This window comes from Harpia harpyja, chromosome 6 (genome assembly GCF_026419915.1).
Source record: "Harpia harpyja isolate bHarHar1 chromosome 6, bHarHar1 primary haplotype, whole genome shotgun sequence".
Taxonomy (NCBI): Eukaryota; Metazoa; Chordata; class Aves; order Accipitriformes; family Accipitridae; genus Harpia; species Harpia harpyja.
Window position 1 is genome coordinate 568,994 of NC_068945.1, and position 15,595 is coordinate 584,588.

The window sequence follows — 15,595 nt, forward strand, 5'->3', positions numbered from 1 at the left end:
GGACTTCAGGACTGAGAGGCTGAGGCTTAGGAAACTGGGGAGATAGCTAAGAGACAGGCTGGGCACAGGGACCGTGGAGTTTGGTGGGAGACAATCTGCCAGGTGAGGCTCCAGCTTGAGAATTAATACTTAAGGAAGGGTGGAGACCTCACAGTCCCTGCTCTCAGTGAGCTCTGACTGGGCTAGGTTCCCACCAACCAGCCCAGGCTGAGTCTCCACTGCTTTTCAGTGTTGGTCAGCTTGTGGAGACTTGGCAGCAATAGCCAAAGCTCCCATGGGAATGTCCAGCAAACTCAGTGTCTCAGAAACTTTCCTCTTCCCTATATCCATGCACAAAAGGATATCCGTGACCCAAAGGCCTGCTCTGGCTTCTCTGGGGAAAGGACCGAGCCTGCTACAGATCTGCACGCTGTTTGTTCCAGCTGCCGGCTTTTACTCAGTCTCCCTGAGTGAGCCTGTCCAGCCCAAATGTGACCTTCATGCATGTGTGAGCCCTGGCTGCTTTGGTCTGGAAGCCTGTAAAAGCACAGTGTTTCCGCTCACCCTCTCTAAATCCACCAAAGAGGTTTAAATTAACTCTGAATGAGCCCTTTCCCTCTTCAGGGAAGTTTAGGCACCTGACTAGAAGCGACTAGCACTTATCCGTTGGCCACCCTGGTTAGAAAAGCAAAATACTTGGGCCAGAAATGCACAGAGATGTCTACATGCTTTAGAAACAAGTCTTATTCACAGGGTTTCCTCGACCTTGGCAGAGGTCAGCATCTGATGCTTAAGGTGGCAGTTTTGTTAGGCAGAGCATCTTCCACAAGTCTATTGCTCCATTCCTTTGGAAATGCTGTTCGCATGTGAGTGACACAGCGCCAAATACTCTCCCCATTCTCTTGTGCCAGAAAAGAGGGACAGAGAGCAGGGGGAGCCTGACGTCAGCTCCTGTGCAGCAAATGTACACTGCCCTGTGCAATGGGTTTGACAAAGCATTGCCTGATCTCTTCAGTAGAGAAAGCCAACCCACGGTGTTAGCAAGGCCGCTCTCTGGACACTCGGGTTTTCTTACTGCCTGCATTAGACCTGGGAACGACCCAGATTCTGCGCGGATCTCATCTGCCTTTGATCAGCGCTTCAGTTCTGTTGGCAAACACACCCTTTTATACTCTTCGGGATCCTTAAGTTTTTCTTAGCTCAACATCTGAATCATAGGACAGAAGTTTTACAACAGATTTAAGTACATATTTGGTTATGAAATTGCTAGCGATGCTACTGATCAGACCTGTAATTTTATCACAGATTAACTTAAATCCGCTGATTCCAGTGATGATGCTTGTAAATGGAAATTCCCTAGGCTCCCACCTGGGCTCTCTTTGCTAATGTGAATAAAGGAGTTGCAACTTCCTTATAGACAGAATATGCCCAATAGCTGTTGTATTTTAAATGAAAGCCTAGAAAAAGCGTTCCTGCATTCAGTTGGTAAACACAGGCACTCTATTTTTTTGTCATTTACCTTGCTTACCCAGAACTACAATCAACACTTACAAAAAATGGTACAGAAAATTTCTGTTAAAATTAAGGATATTCAATTTTCAGATACATTAATTTCCCCTACCAGTGTCAGAAGGAAGCTTCACTTTTAAGTGTTTTAAGTGAGCTAGCTGCATGCCTTGCTCCCTATGCAATTCCACGTGTTGGACATCTTTATTACTGGGAGCTTTGTTTGGCTCTAATACGATTCTGTGAAAGGGTACATGGACCAGATGTGCAGAACCATTTGTATAACTGGTAGCCTAATATCAAACCATTTTGGCTTCTGTCTATACAAATACACAGCTTAAACCTGAAGCTATGTTTTTCGGGAATTAATTATTATGAAGAAGAAAATTTTAAAAGTATCAATCGAACAAAAATAAGCTTTAAGCCATCTGAATGTTAATTTAGCCATATAATGAATGCACGCTTCCCAGTGCAGGCACTGGAGTGGGTATCTGCACTTACCAGCATCTGCCACCACTTGCTTCCAGCCATGCCTGCAAAGTGCTGCCTTTGTAAAACACTTCCTGATTATAATGCCTCCTAATATTTACAAAGTTGCAACTAGCAATTTCAGCTGTAAATAGAGAAGCATATGTTGGGGTTTTTTTCTTCCCCACCTCTAAGTTTTTTGATCTCTGCTTTATTATTATCTTCCCTTCTATTGTCAAATAATAACTGTATATAGACCAGCAAGACTAGAATGCCCCGTCCATCTCAGTCAAGGTTTTCAGACTTCAAGTGCTTGTATCTGGGCCCAAAATTCACACAGAGATCTAAAATCTGTTACCACATAATCCAGCATAACTCCAGACGCAATGCCGTGACTCATGTCTGAAGTTCGTGCAAGGACCTCGGGATTGCATCCGAAAACCCAGGTGGGAGAAGGCGGCGGTCGCCGTGTGTATCTCTGCTGTCACCTTCTGTATTCCCTGCCAGACTGGTTATCTGCGGCGATAAGGCGAAGCAGGAGCCCGGTAAAGGTGCCTCCGAGTTCCTGGTCTGAGCGTGCCGGTGCTGAGAGGCGCGAGACGTAGGACCGTCCTTCCACTCAACGTCTTCTTGCGGGGTTGGCCACCTCCTGCCTCTCCCCTGCCTTCCCTGCGCTGCGTCAGTCGGAGTGACAGTCCTCAGCGCACAAGCCGAGTATAAGAGGGAGACAGCCCTGCGCCTTGGACTACCAGGAGGATTTCTGAGCTTCAGGTTGCCTTATCCCTGGTCAGTGTATTTGCTAAGAGAAAAACTTCTTCCTGGCATGGCTAATGGGTAAGAGAAAAATCATACTAATTCTTCTCTAACACAAAGGGCAGTGGGGATGGGATATATTCGTCTGGGAGATGTGTGTGAAATGCAGCACTGCAACAACCCTGCTTCCTGTTTCTATTCCGTTTTACTAACCTCAGCGTCAAAAGTTGGTGAGACAACTGAATCGTAAGCTGTTTTAGCTAAAATAGGCGATGCTAAGATTGATTTTGCTTAAACATAGCTAATAATGTAGAATCAGTTCTCCAAACCACCACCTGCCTGCTCAGGACCTTGACAGAGTGTTTGCCAAGTAACTGCCCACTCAATGTTTGTCCCTTGACAATGCATTTTTCTTTCCACCTACAAAACCTGTCTTATTTATCCTTTGGTATTTCAAATACCAGCTTTAAACTAAGAAAAACATCACGGGACTCAAGCAAAAGACATACACACTCGCATAAGAGGAATATCGTGAGAATTGCTTGTATCTTCTATTAACCATATAAGCTGATGCATGTATTTCACAACATTTGAACCGATTTTTTTAAACGATTGGAAACTTCTTGTGAACAGCTGCTCATCAGTCAGGCTGTCCAAATGCTTTCCTTCTCTATGCCAAGATTAAAGGCTTTTTAAAATTGGATGTTGTTCAAAGGATCTCTGAAGGTAAATTTACTTTAGAGAAGATGTTCAATCAAACCTTCTTTGCAGGGCTTCATGTGACCCATTTCCAATATATGTTTTTCTTGCTTTGACACTGTTGACTTGCTCACATGATTCACCACTGACCCTTTAATTCTCTTCATGTCTCGAGTCATTTCTGGTTTATAGCAATAAAAGACTTCTTCTTGGGGCATTGTTTTGGATAGAATGAAGGTTTCATACAAGAAAATCACTTGGAAAAAACAGGCACACCATGTGAATGTTTCACTTGAAAGCTACAATAAAATGGAGATGTTAGCTTCTTTTGCTCTAGCCACACTGCTGGTGCATTAGTTACTATTGCAAAGAGCCTCCCCCTAAAAGTTCTCAGCTCTTACAAGTGCAGACTAAGAGTTCTTGTTATTGGGGTGGTGCTTTGCACACGTATGCACATCCAAGCAAGACTCCAACTGCACAAAATCCAACTGGCCAGACTTCTTGCACAGAAATATTCTATGTGAAAGCACAAATCTAATAACTGAGAGATTTCACCATAGGGAGGGGATTGAGAATTAATGATAAAAATCTGTCTTGAGTCATACATGCAATCGTATTGAAAACCAGAGAGTAAAGACACAATACTGTGTTTCAGGAAAACCCTACCTAAACGCTGTGTGTCACAGATTTGCATGAAGGTGTTGGGCGGCTTCTCTTTGAAGTTGTCTCACCTCATATGTGTAAGCTAAGTTTATGGACCTTTTTTAAAGAAATACTGTCCAGAGAGAGTTTTTACAAGATGACTATGTAAGTTGCTAAACAAGTTCTTTGCTTTGGCAGGGATATATTTTTCTTTATGCTAACCTTCAGTTACAAAGTACACAGGTGCTCTGCTCTGTTTGAAAACTAAAGGGACAACAAAAAGGAGAGGAAAAGTCCATGATGATATTGTGGTAGCACCCAGCAAAGAAAAAGGAGAGAAAATACTTTTATTTTATAAAATTAAGTGACTTCAGAGCTTTGGGACACATTTTCTGAATGCAGGAATACATTTAGTAGAAGTGTATTTATTAAATAAGTATGAGGATTGAAGTCTGTAGGTACACTCTTGCTGTAACCCTCTCTGCAGTAGACACCTTGAGCTTGCCTCCATGAGCTCATGCAATATTCCATAACATTTCTAGAGAAGGAAAGATCAAACAGAGCCCTACAGTGCTCTATAAACACAGGACAAATCTGCCAAGAGCAGACCAAGAACAAGCAGTGGGTATTGAAGGAATGACAGATTTCCTGTATAAGTGACTTACCAAAATACATACATACTAAAATATGTGTATATAAAATACTATATATATGGAACAAAATATTAAAAAAAAAAAAAAAAACCAACCTGACATCCCCCCTAATATTTCACATACCTTGGATGTTCAACAGACAGCAGACTCGTATCTGCCACTGGTAGTTACTTCCAAAGTAAAAACTCTATTAAACATATGGCGGTAGTCAAACAGATGGGATAAACTGATGCAGAGGAGTAGACATCAGGAGGGTCCAGAACCCAGGAGAAAAGTAATCCAATAAAATTAGGTCAGTCCAAGGTAACATGAATGCAGACATGAAGTTTGAAAAACATCTCCAGTACTGCTCTGTGAACTTGCCAATCCAGTTCTTGGGACTTCAGCTGAGCTGGTGAGATGAACCATTTTCTGTTTAGTGTTGTTTGTAAGCTCTTTTGAGAAGGAATTGCTCTTCTTAAGACTCTGGGAAGAATGTGGAGGTGCTGCTGAAAAGAAATAAAAATGCCGCTGTTGGTGGCTTCTGTGATATGCCGTGAGGCTGACTGCCTGTGAAGTTGAGCAGGTTCCTCGTTTGGGCTGCACAGCCCGTATTGGTAATGGGATGCCACAAGCCACACTTCTGCTGTATAAGCAGAGCCCAGGCTTTAGGCAAGGGCTGAATATAGCTCCTCTGTGACAGCCTCCTTCTGCTCCACTGCAAGATCCATGCAAGTACTTGTTCCAAGCAAAAATTTTCCTTCATTTTTGTGTTTAACCCTAGCAACAAACATACCCTCTGGCTCACACATACTAGGATTTTTTAGTCCTTTTCCTTCTTTCAGGTATTGACACCTATTAAGGCCCAGTTCAAAATTCAAGTGATCCTGTAGATTTCCCATCAACAATGATGCCAAAGTATCACAGAGCGGAGCAAAACCAGACTGCAAGTGCCTCCAGTGTAGGTGAGGTACAGGGTGGCTCAGATTCCCAGTTGCAGGCAGACTGAGGTGTGGCAGCCCAAGCAGTTACAGTTGTCTGCCCTGCCCTTCTGTAGGAGGTTGCTCTCCCCACTCTAATGCTGTGTAGAATATGAATACCATATATGTTCTTTATGCTCCTCAGCTGCTGCAGCTTATCCTCTCGTGCATTAATGTAAAGTGGCTGCTTTGGGCTGTTAATTCAGGGATATGAATTCCTTTGGGCAACAGGCTGTCAAGGAGTTAAGCACAGATTGCTTATGCTTTTCAGCATTTTAATCTTAAGGCTGTATGAGTTCCATCCCACAGTTACACAGACAATTCTGAAGAAAAAAGGATTGCTCAATAATGGGGGGGGGGGGGGGGGGGGGTGTCTCAGTTCTCCAGGCACAGCTTGCAACTTTCTGTTTCTTTCAATATGGAGCTTAGACCAGCAGTTTCTGAGCCAGCCAGAAAGTGCAGTCCAGGACAGGAGCAGGCACATAAAATCTTGCTGTATTGCTTCTAGACTATTCTCCCACTATTTGATTAATGCCCTCTTTTCTGCTATGACTTCTATTCCCTCCCTGCCAACAATAAGGCAGGTGCCTGCCTGGCTCACTTTTTGCTCTTCCTGGCTCTCAAGCTGCCTCACATCAAGGCTGCCATGTCAGAAGACTGTGACCTTATCACAATATTTGTTTGCTCTATCTGCTAGAGAGCATGGGATTTGCCACTGGCAGGAGACTGCAGCAAGCAGCTCCATCCTGGCCAGAACAGAAGGAGAAGACGTAACAGTAATCAGTTAGGAGGTCTACAGTTGGGCTTGAAGGTGCCTTGGTTCAGTGTGGGAGAACCAGTTGTTAAAATCATGGCAAGTCACGCAAATGGCTATCTGAAAGAAGTGCCCATTGTTGACAAATTTATGCACTTTTTTTCTTTTCTTGAGAACATCTGCTTTGGAGCAGAAATTCAAAATTATCAAGTGGTTCTTCTCTGGACTGCAATGCATGTGCTGGTTTCTAACCGATTAATTCAACTGTCAGTCATTTAAAGATTAATCCACTTCTTTTTTTTCTCCACTCTGTTCTTTGGCTTGATCTTATGTGTTAGTGTGGACATAATGCCCTTGAAACTGGAGATACCTTTGGGTGGTTCATCACATTAAAAACGCTTCCTAAACCTTGTTGATGGATAGATAGACTTCTGAAAGCTATACATTATTATGTGGGACAAAATTCCATTAAAATGAGGAAAGGACCAGCCTGGGTAGGTTTGTATGTGCATCAGAGACCAGTGCATGACAGAATTTTATTTTATGCAGACCCTATGTTTAGAGTCTTAGTCACCCTCTAACTTTATGCTAGGATAAGCACACATATGGGCTAAGGAAAGCATCTCTAGTGTGGAGTCTTGCACGAAAAAAGGTAGGAAGAGTATATGTAAGATTGCTGCTAGAAAAGCTTCATAGAGAGAATTCTTTGCGTCCTGTTCTGTTGTGTAGTGTTGCTGCAGGCTGATAATAAGCCCCTGCTTGCCTCTGGTTTGTACATAGAATCCTCCTGAATGAACCACCACCATCTTCGTTTTTATTTCAGTGCACGGAAAACCACAGGAAGGCTTATTAACAAGAACTTTGTTAAAATATACTCCAAAATAACCTTAGGGAAGGCTCAAGTTTCCTTACAGGCTACCTGCATTCTTTACATATCAATATGAACTGTAAGCTCTGTGGTTTTTAGAGCAGAAGTGACAGGAAGGTGTGGGGAGAAGGGAAAGCTCTCCTGATGACAAGCTAGTATCCAGAACATAGAGTGACAGAAGACTCTAGAAGTGATTTGCAGAAATAACAGCATGTGTCTTTTTTTTAACATGTGTATTTCTCCGCATTTCGTGGCAGGAAGGCCTTAAATCATGAACTTTCTAAACTTTTCAATGAGATGTGGGATATGGATGTTAACCGCCTTATGCCTGGGAAAGACTACACAATCGATTTGCAGGTAACCAATTGCTAAGTCACATGAGGGTTAAGGGCAGTACGGCACTGCAGGGAGAGGTGTCTGCAAAACTGCCTTTTGCTGAAAGAGTTGCCTGTGCTTCGTCATTTCCACTAATGGCATAGGCAGGACTTCCTAATGACAAAGAATCACTTAGGAGAGGGAGCAGTACAGAGAACACATTAATGGCCCACACTACCTGGACGTTGGTTACAAGTGGAGTCTCTCAGGTGTCTGTCGTGGGCCCCGTAACATTTAATATCTTTATCAGCGGCCTGGAGGAGGAGGTGGAGTGCAACCTTTCCGCTTTTGCACATGACAGCAAACTGTGGCAATGAAGTTGGTACACTCAAACACAGGGCTTCTCTTCAGCTGGACCTAGGCAGGCTGGAGGAATAGGCTAAGGAAGGAACATCATGAAATTCAACAAGGACAAATGCAACCAGAACAGGATGCCCAAAGAAGCTGTGAAATCCCCATCTCTGGAGGTTTTCAAGACCCAACAAGATGACACCCCGAGCAATACGGTCTGAATTCAGTGTTGACCATACTCCGAGCAGGACTAGAGATGTCCTGAGGTCCCTTCCACCCTGGATGTTTCTCTGTGTGTATGACTGCTTGTGGGTATGGTCTGGGTGACTTGCAGCGAGGGAGAAGGGGAGATAGGTCCCAAGTCATTCTTGGGGGAATAAGGGAGGAATTTGAGGAATTCCTGGGTCCCCCCTGGAGAGTGTGGTGTAGCACAGAGGTGTAAGTGAGGAGGGTTTCAGGGTTGTTGCTACCAGTCCCAGGGAACTGTGAGGGAGGAGCGGGTATCAGATTTGATGAGCAGCCATTTCACTCCTTGCCAGCTCAGTGGAGTGCAAACGTGACCATGTGTTTTGGCCACAAATTGCAGCAGGCCACTGAATATTCAGTATCCAATTTTGTACTCACACAAGTGCTCGAACACTTTATTTCAATGCTGCTTCCTATTATAAGATATATTTTTCTGTTGCGGATAAACTTGAAAAAGGGGTACCTACCTCAGGCCAAAATGTGTGTGGGGAAAAATTCTCCCATATGGTTTCTCCATTTCTCAGAGCAAGGCTCTAGTCATCCCTTGCCCATGTTAACAAATTGCTACTCATCTTTTCTCCTCTTTCCTTGAGAATGCCCTTTTTGGAACAGAAATTTGAAAATTGTCAGGAAAGCCTCCTTTCCGTTTTAGATGTGCTTATTGGTAACGTTGATAAAAATGCCCTTAAATATGGCCAACCAGAAGTCTTTGAAAACTTCAGAGCACCACGATGCACCAGTCCAAAGCTGGTGGAGGTGCACAGAACTATCCTGGCATCTCCCTGGCCCTCGGGCAATGGCTGGAGCTGCAGTCACAAAGTCAGAAAACAAAGGCTGAGACTGAGGGAGCCTACTCAGGAGTTGGGTTGCTTAAGCATTTATTACGGAGGAGAGGAGAATTAGACTGGCTAGCCTGGGGAGTAGGGACTCAGGACAGAAACAACCCCTCTGCCGCACTGCACGGCCTCATAAATTGTATGCAGTGGGTCTGCGAGTTACAAATGAGCAGAGAAGGAAGGTGCCCAAATCTCCTTTTATTTATTTGTGGTGGGAGGGAGCCTTGGCTCTATGTTACTTCTCTTTAGCATTTGTGATGTATATAGCATAGTAGCACAGCTGGTTACTGATCAGAACTGAGCTATCACATGGGTCATCACAATCATCTCTGAAAATGAGTCAATGGAGAAATTTCAGGCTCTTACAGTGTCAGAGATTATGTCTTTTCTGTAACATGTTCTCTTGTCTTGTAGGAAGATAATTCCTAACAAAGAATCCTGATGGCATTATGGGTTTTGTTTTGATGATTATAAAGGCAGGCACTGTCTCCTCTAAGGACATCTTACTTCTTTCATTGTTTCACTCTGGTGTTTCTCCTAGGGAAAAGCAGGTGCCGCACAGCAAGGTGACAGTGCTGTCCAGGACAGCGCAGCCAGACATCTGTTTCACAACGTAAATGAAGAACGCCTGAAGAGCATAAAAACTTTTGCAAGTGAGACCCATTGTTTTGTTAATCGTGGAAATGACGTGAAGTATCTGTGTTGGGTTTTATGTGTTTGCCTAAAATATAACATCATACATAATTTGGATGGTGGTGAGGATCATCAGGCCGCATGTCATTTGAAGGTAGTTTCCACAACATTTGCATGGAGATTACCCGTAGCCTCAGCCTCAGGAAGAACATCCTTTTGTGCCTTAGCCAAAATCTGAATTTCTCTGTGGTTCTTCCACTACAAAGTGAAATGGATGAGGCTCCTGTCATTGCTTTGATGTTATTCTATGTATTGAAAAAGACGCCAAAGTCATCTTTCCTTCTTTGCTCACAGCTTCTAGCCCTTTCAGATAGCACTAGGTCCACAGCTACTTCTTGCATTTCTGTTGGGAGCTATACTTCAAGCATGTGTATGAATGTATGTTTCCTTCCCTGATTTTTCTTTTCCCCTGATAGAGTTACATCAGGCTGATCAAACAGCCAGCATAATGGGGAGCACCATTTTCCTCTGTTCCCCCCACTCCTCTCTGAGCCGCGCAATCCTGTGTCTCGCGAGGGCAGCTCTGGTACTTGCCGAACCCTACGCCGAGTCCCCTCAGCTCACTAACCTGGCAGGAATTTACTTCGGGTTTTGACCTCAAGCATTTTTCTATCCATCTGGTGTGCTGAATCAGCCCTCAAGAGTCCACTGAGTGCCAGAGCATGAGTAGATGAAGTGACGGGAGGAGGCAGGTGGCAAAAGGCGTGCAAAGGAGAAAATGAACCCATCCACTCAGTGGCTATGCACTCAAGCCATCTCATGTAGGTTTATGCTGCATTATTCCTCTACTGAAGTAATGCCCACAAAGCCTTCTGCCAGCACAGATCAAGTTCATAAGCCTCTATCTGTAATTTTGTTGTTCAGATATGATTTGTTTTGGTAGAAGGTCATTATTGCTTCAGCACTTGGTTCTGTAAGGAAGCTTAGTAGCGGGCTGTTTATCTTAAAAAGAAGTACAGCAGTGGTCTGGCCTTGAGTCACCTCTAGACCTACACCCAACAGTGCACCTGAGAATGAAATTTGACATATAAAGGAATGTCTTTCTCTAAGGGCTGTCAAGGCATATCATATGGCATCTTTTTATGATGGCACTCTCTAATGTCTGGATCACAGGTACGATTAGGCATATGGCCTGTTCATCAGGATGAGCATACTGCAAGTTTCTCTTTTTCTGCAGCCTTTATTTCCTTATTGGACAACTATGAGGCATCAACCGGTGTAGCAGAAGTAGTGACTCCAGAAGAAAGAGCTGAAAACAATTGTTTTCTTGATGCTATCTTAGCAACAGAAGTCATGAAAGTGAGTAACACAGATCTTTTTTAGTTGCTGAAAACTCTGGATTAAAAAGTAAACTGTGTATACATCTTGGTTTTCTATCCTTCAGCTAGCTCATGAATATCTGCTTAAAAAAAACCTAGCAAAGCCAAACCTTGCCGATTTCAAATACCAGCTCTATGACATCTGGTTCCAGCTCTATGCCAGGAAAGAAGGAGACAGGTATGTTTGATGAATATGGCCCCTGATAATCTCTACACTATTGTGACTTTGGTAAATATAAGCCCAAGTGCCATCTGTTACACACAGAACTGGAAGACAGCCCCTGAATATGGCCTAAATCAGGTGTTCATTCCTTCCACACAGATTGTGTTTAAAGGCTTACTGATCAGATACTAACAGTATTGACCCTTGGGCTACACCACTGGTGAACTGCCTCCAGCTGCACTTTGTGTCCCTAATCACAAGCCTTCAACCGCAGACATTCATCCACTTTTCAGCCCACCACATCATCCACTTTTCTAATCTGTGCTTCATCAGTTTGTCTATGAGTCTGTTATGGGAGACAGTGTCAGAAGCCTTGCTAAAATCTGGATAAGCAGCAGTGAAGCCTCTGTGGCATTTACTAGCAACCTTCATCATCAGATACAAATATAGACTTCGTGGCTAGATTTCATTGCAAATTTTGTGCAAAGTAAGAAAGAAAACCCAACAAACCCAGACAAATAAAAAAACTGCTCACAAATCAAGCTAAGCAAGCTTGTGCATCTTCTTGCCTTTTACCTCTGCCAATTTGAACTATTTAAACACATAAAAGACCTACATATTATTCTTTCGTTTATTACAGACCCGATTCTTGTGGTTTTGAACATGTTTTTGTTGGAGAAACAAGGCGTGGTAAACAGATCTTAGGTTTGCACAACTGGGTGCAGTTTTACCTTCAGGAAAAGCGCAACCAAATTGACTACAAGGGATATGTCGCTCGGAAGAACAAAACCAGGGTAAGAACAAGCAGGTGCCTTTGCAAATAAGACAAATGGATACAGAAATAAAAGCTGTGGTTACAAATCAAGGCACAATGAGGTAATCATAGGCTCAACTGTTTTGAACCTAATTTGCCCAGGTGTATATAAGCAGAAAAAATACTAGCATGCCCTCAAGTCCAGCTTTTGATTTTTCACAAAAACTATTTAAAAAAAGTAGTGCTGGTGTTTACAGAATTGCAACACTGCTGAAGCTTAATTGAGGTAAATGATCATGTATGCTCCAGAGGACAGGGAAGAGGCTGTGCTCCAGCTATAGCACCCTGGCACAGCAAGGATGGCTGAATTTTGCAATGCTCTCAAAAATCTGGAGTTGGAAATTGTATCTGTCTGGTCACAGCTGTGTTGGGAGATTATTCTGTTGTTTTGTTTATGCTTTCAGCCTGACAAAGATGACCAAGTTTTGAGCATCCAGTTCAGCTGGAAGGGCTCAGTCAAGCCAATTGGAAGCACCTTTATTGGTGTCAGCCCAGAGTTTGAATTTGCCCTTTACACCGTCATTTTCCTGCTGGCTGAAGAAAGAGTCACACGTGAAACAGTGAAGATAGAGGAATATGAGCTACAGATGGTTGTTTGCCGTCATGGGCACCACATTGGAACAGCATATCCAGTACTCCTCGGCACCAGTAGCGAAGGCTAGTAGTTAGAGCGATCAGGCAAAATTTACGGCGTTTTTTGGGGGGAGGGGATGGACACGGGACCGGTCGGCAGAGTAAGTTGATGTGTTGTTTAACACAGCTCATTTTGAGTAAAAATTGATGACTCACTCGATTTTGGTCTGCAATGGAGTGTTTAATCAACAGTGTGCTGTGGCTCAGCGTCTGACAAACCTTGAAACGTGCTGCTGCTCATATTAAAGGCTGGATCAAACTTACATCAGCCTTCCTTCGTGCATGACAACACTGTACTTTTCAGCAGATAATGGAATTTAGGAAAAGGCCATATGAAAATTGATACACATATTTCTCTTACTTGTTAGCTACTGCATATCTGAAAGAGCAATAACCACACATTGCTTACACTTTGCCTTCCAGACAGGAACGCTGATTTGGCACGAGCAGAACCACAGTACATTCTTTTTCTCCATTCCTCATTTCATAAGAGGTCAATTTCAAATGCGTTTTTACAATTACAGTGCCCTGGACACACAGGAAACATTCAGATGCGAGAACGGTCATCAGAGCAACAGCAGGTCTATCACTGCATTGGCTTTGCCCAGGTTTGCTAGAAGCCACAGTCAGCTTTATCTCACCTAACTTTAAAAGTCCGTGGTATGGGCACCTGTGTTCCCATTACAGGCAGCGATGTCTGCAATCACTTATCTGCTTGTGTAATCTGCAGTAGGGTTAGATGAATGACCCCACATAATCCACTGACTAGATCCCCAGTGACAATAATAAGATGTCACTGGGGACACTGGTCCTAGTCCTGGACATGGTCACTGGTCCTTCTTCCACAATGTGTTCAATACTCCAGTGAAAGGAACATAATGCTTTTCCTTCCCATACCAATGCAGAAACGGGCAGATGCTGAGACCTTCTGAGAGTGCGACAAGGACTGGTTAGATACTCACATGCCACAAGAATTTCTTCAACAATCTTTACTCACACTGGTAAAAGAACAGCTTTTGTCTATTTGTTTCCCTGAAGAAGGCCAGAAAAGTCAGCCTATCGCTGTGGAATGTAAAACAGTAGAAAAGATCATTTGAAATAAAGTACCTTTGGAAACCAAGATAAACTTTACACTGAGCCATGCAGAAATTTGACATGTTTTCCACTTCTTAAAGCAATTTTCATATACTCCCCATATACTTCACCAGCTGTAAGAATCTTTACCCCCCAGGGAATTTGGTCCTAAGCTCCAGTAAGCCGTGTACTATAGCACCGGCTGGCATTTATTTACATACTTAGAAACATTACAGAGAGCAAGCCAAGGGTTCCTACAGCTGTTGAAACTACACGAGAGGCTTTTCAGGCCTGATACACAGGTGAAGCAATTGAGAGAACAGCAACAGGGGAGCAACTGATAGGCAGCGATGAACAAGTTCACCCTTCCCTGCAGCATCAAGGGCTACTGAAGAACAACAAGAGAGTCTGAACTCAGGTTCTGGTGTATATTTGAAGCATGTAGGATCTGAGGCAGATATCGGAAATGGTACAAAATCACTGAGCTGTCACACAGAATACCTGCTTCATGGGCTAGAAACCAACTCTGGGGAAGGTGAAAGGCACTCAGTTTCCTTCAGGGTGTGGAACTTCCCTGCAGCCAAGGGCCCACAGGTCACACTGCAGGCCTTGACTGCTCTTCAGAGTCCTTCTTCATCTTCGTGTATGTGGCAGGGCAGAACTGAGAATACAGCTGAGCCAGCAAAGCCTGGGACGTTATGTCTAGCTTTGTCCCATGGCTCAGTTTGTTCCACACATGCACCGCGTAGGTGTTCTTAAGGAGCTTGTGAAGGTCTGAGGAGCTGATTGCTTCAAATAACTTCTTCCAGTCCTCCCAGGGAATAGGATAAAAGGCTTCTGTGGAAAGAACATTCATGCCTTTGCAGCTCATAGGATTCTGGATTTGACTGGTGGAGCACCACTTCTTGAAGACACGTGTTAGGAGCTCTGGGCCCTGGTGCGCCCAGATCCAGCCGTTGTAGTTATCCACAAAGTCCTGCATGCAAAGCTGCATGAACTCATACTTGGGTTCAAAGGACAGAAAAGCTCCGTTCAGTACATCCTGAGACTGCATACCGAGGGCATTGGTGAGGTTCTTTAAGTTCTTAAGCACAATGAAGTCTGTGTCCAGGTAGATGCCACCAAATTTCCACATGATGGTAATTCTGCAGGCGTCAGACAGGACGGGTAAGAAATAAGGCTCCCAGCGCTGCTGAGCCTGCAAGTACCACTTTGCCAGAGGTGTGCCAGAGAAAAGCTCTGTCAAGTCCAGGGGCCGGACTTCCACGTTGGGGAAGCAGCTCAGCAACGAGAATGCCCAGTTGTTGGGTAACGAGGCGTTACCACTTGCCAAACCTTTCATGAGCACCACGACCCTTGTCTCAGGGTGCGTCCGGGCCGCTGACTCCACGGAGCACATGAACAGGTAACTCGGGTTAGTTCGCTCCGAGGTCTCCACAAAAAACACATCCCCTGGGGAAGGAGGGGGCCCCCCGACAGTGGGATGGGGAGGAGGAGGCACAGAGTGAGCACAGTGGATTTCAGCGGGCAAGCTGTAGAGCTGGCCCTCAGCATCCTCCCCAGTTCTCCAGTAGAACATGACAGAGGCAAAGAACACAAATGAAATGGTGAGGATAAACAGAGCCCCGAGCCTGTGGCTCAGCAGCACCGTGGTCAGTTTTGGCAGGCAGCTGGACATCCTGGGCAGTCTCGCTCCCGTCCGAGCCTGTTCTCCCAAGACAACCGTCGTGATCTGAAGGGGAGGAAAGAAGAAAAAGAAACTGACAGGCAAGGCAGCGGGCCACGAGCCTTGGGACAGTGCCCCAGCAGAGCAGAACTCTCCTCCCTTCACCTCAGGGCAGCATGCTTAAATTAGGCCTTTTGGTCACTT

General features: G+C 44.3%; 2 protein-coding genes across 9 annotated transcripts in view; one reads left to right on the top strand and one right to left on the bottom strand.

Annotated features, from left to right (window-relative positions):
• The first annotated feature begins 2,486 nt into the window (after positions 1 to 2,486).
• Positions 2,487 to 12,680, top strand: LOC128142762 (poly(U)-specific endoribonuclease-A-like). The gene is made up of 7 exons (XM_052789160.1): positions 2,487 to 2,787; positions 7,539 to 7,638; positions 9,571 to 9,682; positions 10,900 to 11,021; positions 11,107 to 11,219; positions 11,845 to 11,998; positions 12,423 to 12,680. The coding sequence occupies exons 1-7, from the start codon at positions 2,777 to 2,779 to the stop codon at positions 12,678 to 12,680; spliced, it is 870 nt and encodes a 289-aa protein (XP_052645120.1). The 5' UTR covers positions 2,487 to 2,776.
• Positions 12,681 to 14,139: 1,459 nt separating this feature from the next.
• The window catches only part of LOC128142760 (lactosylceramide 4-alpha-galactosyltransferase-like), a 30,237-nt gene continuing 28,781 nt past the window's right edge, over positions 14,140 to 15,595 (bottom strand). For all 8 annotated transcript variants that reach the window (XM_052789158.1, XM_052789152.1, XM_052789157.1 and 5 more), the window contains one exon: positions 14,140 to 15,457. In XM_052789158.1, coding sequence (XP_052645118.1) covers positions 14,321 to 15,403 — 1,083 coding nt within the window. In that variant the 5' untranslated portion in view covers positions 15,404 to 15,457 and the 3' untranslated portion in view covers positions 14,140 to 14,320. The remainder of the gene's footprint in view (positions 15,458 to 15,595) is intronic.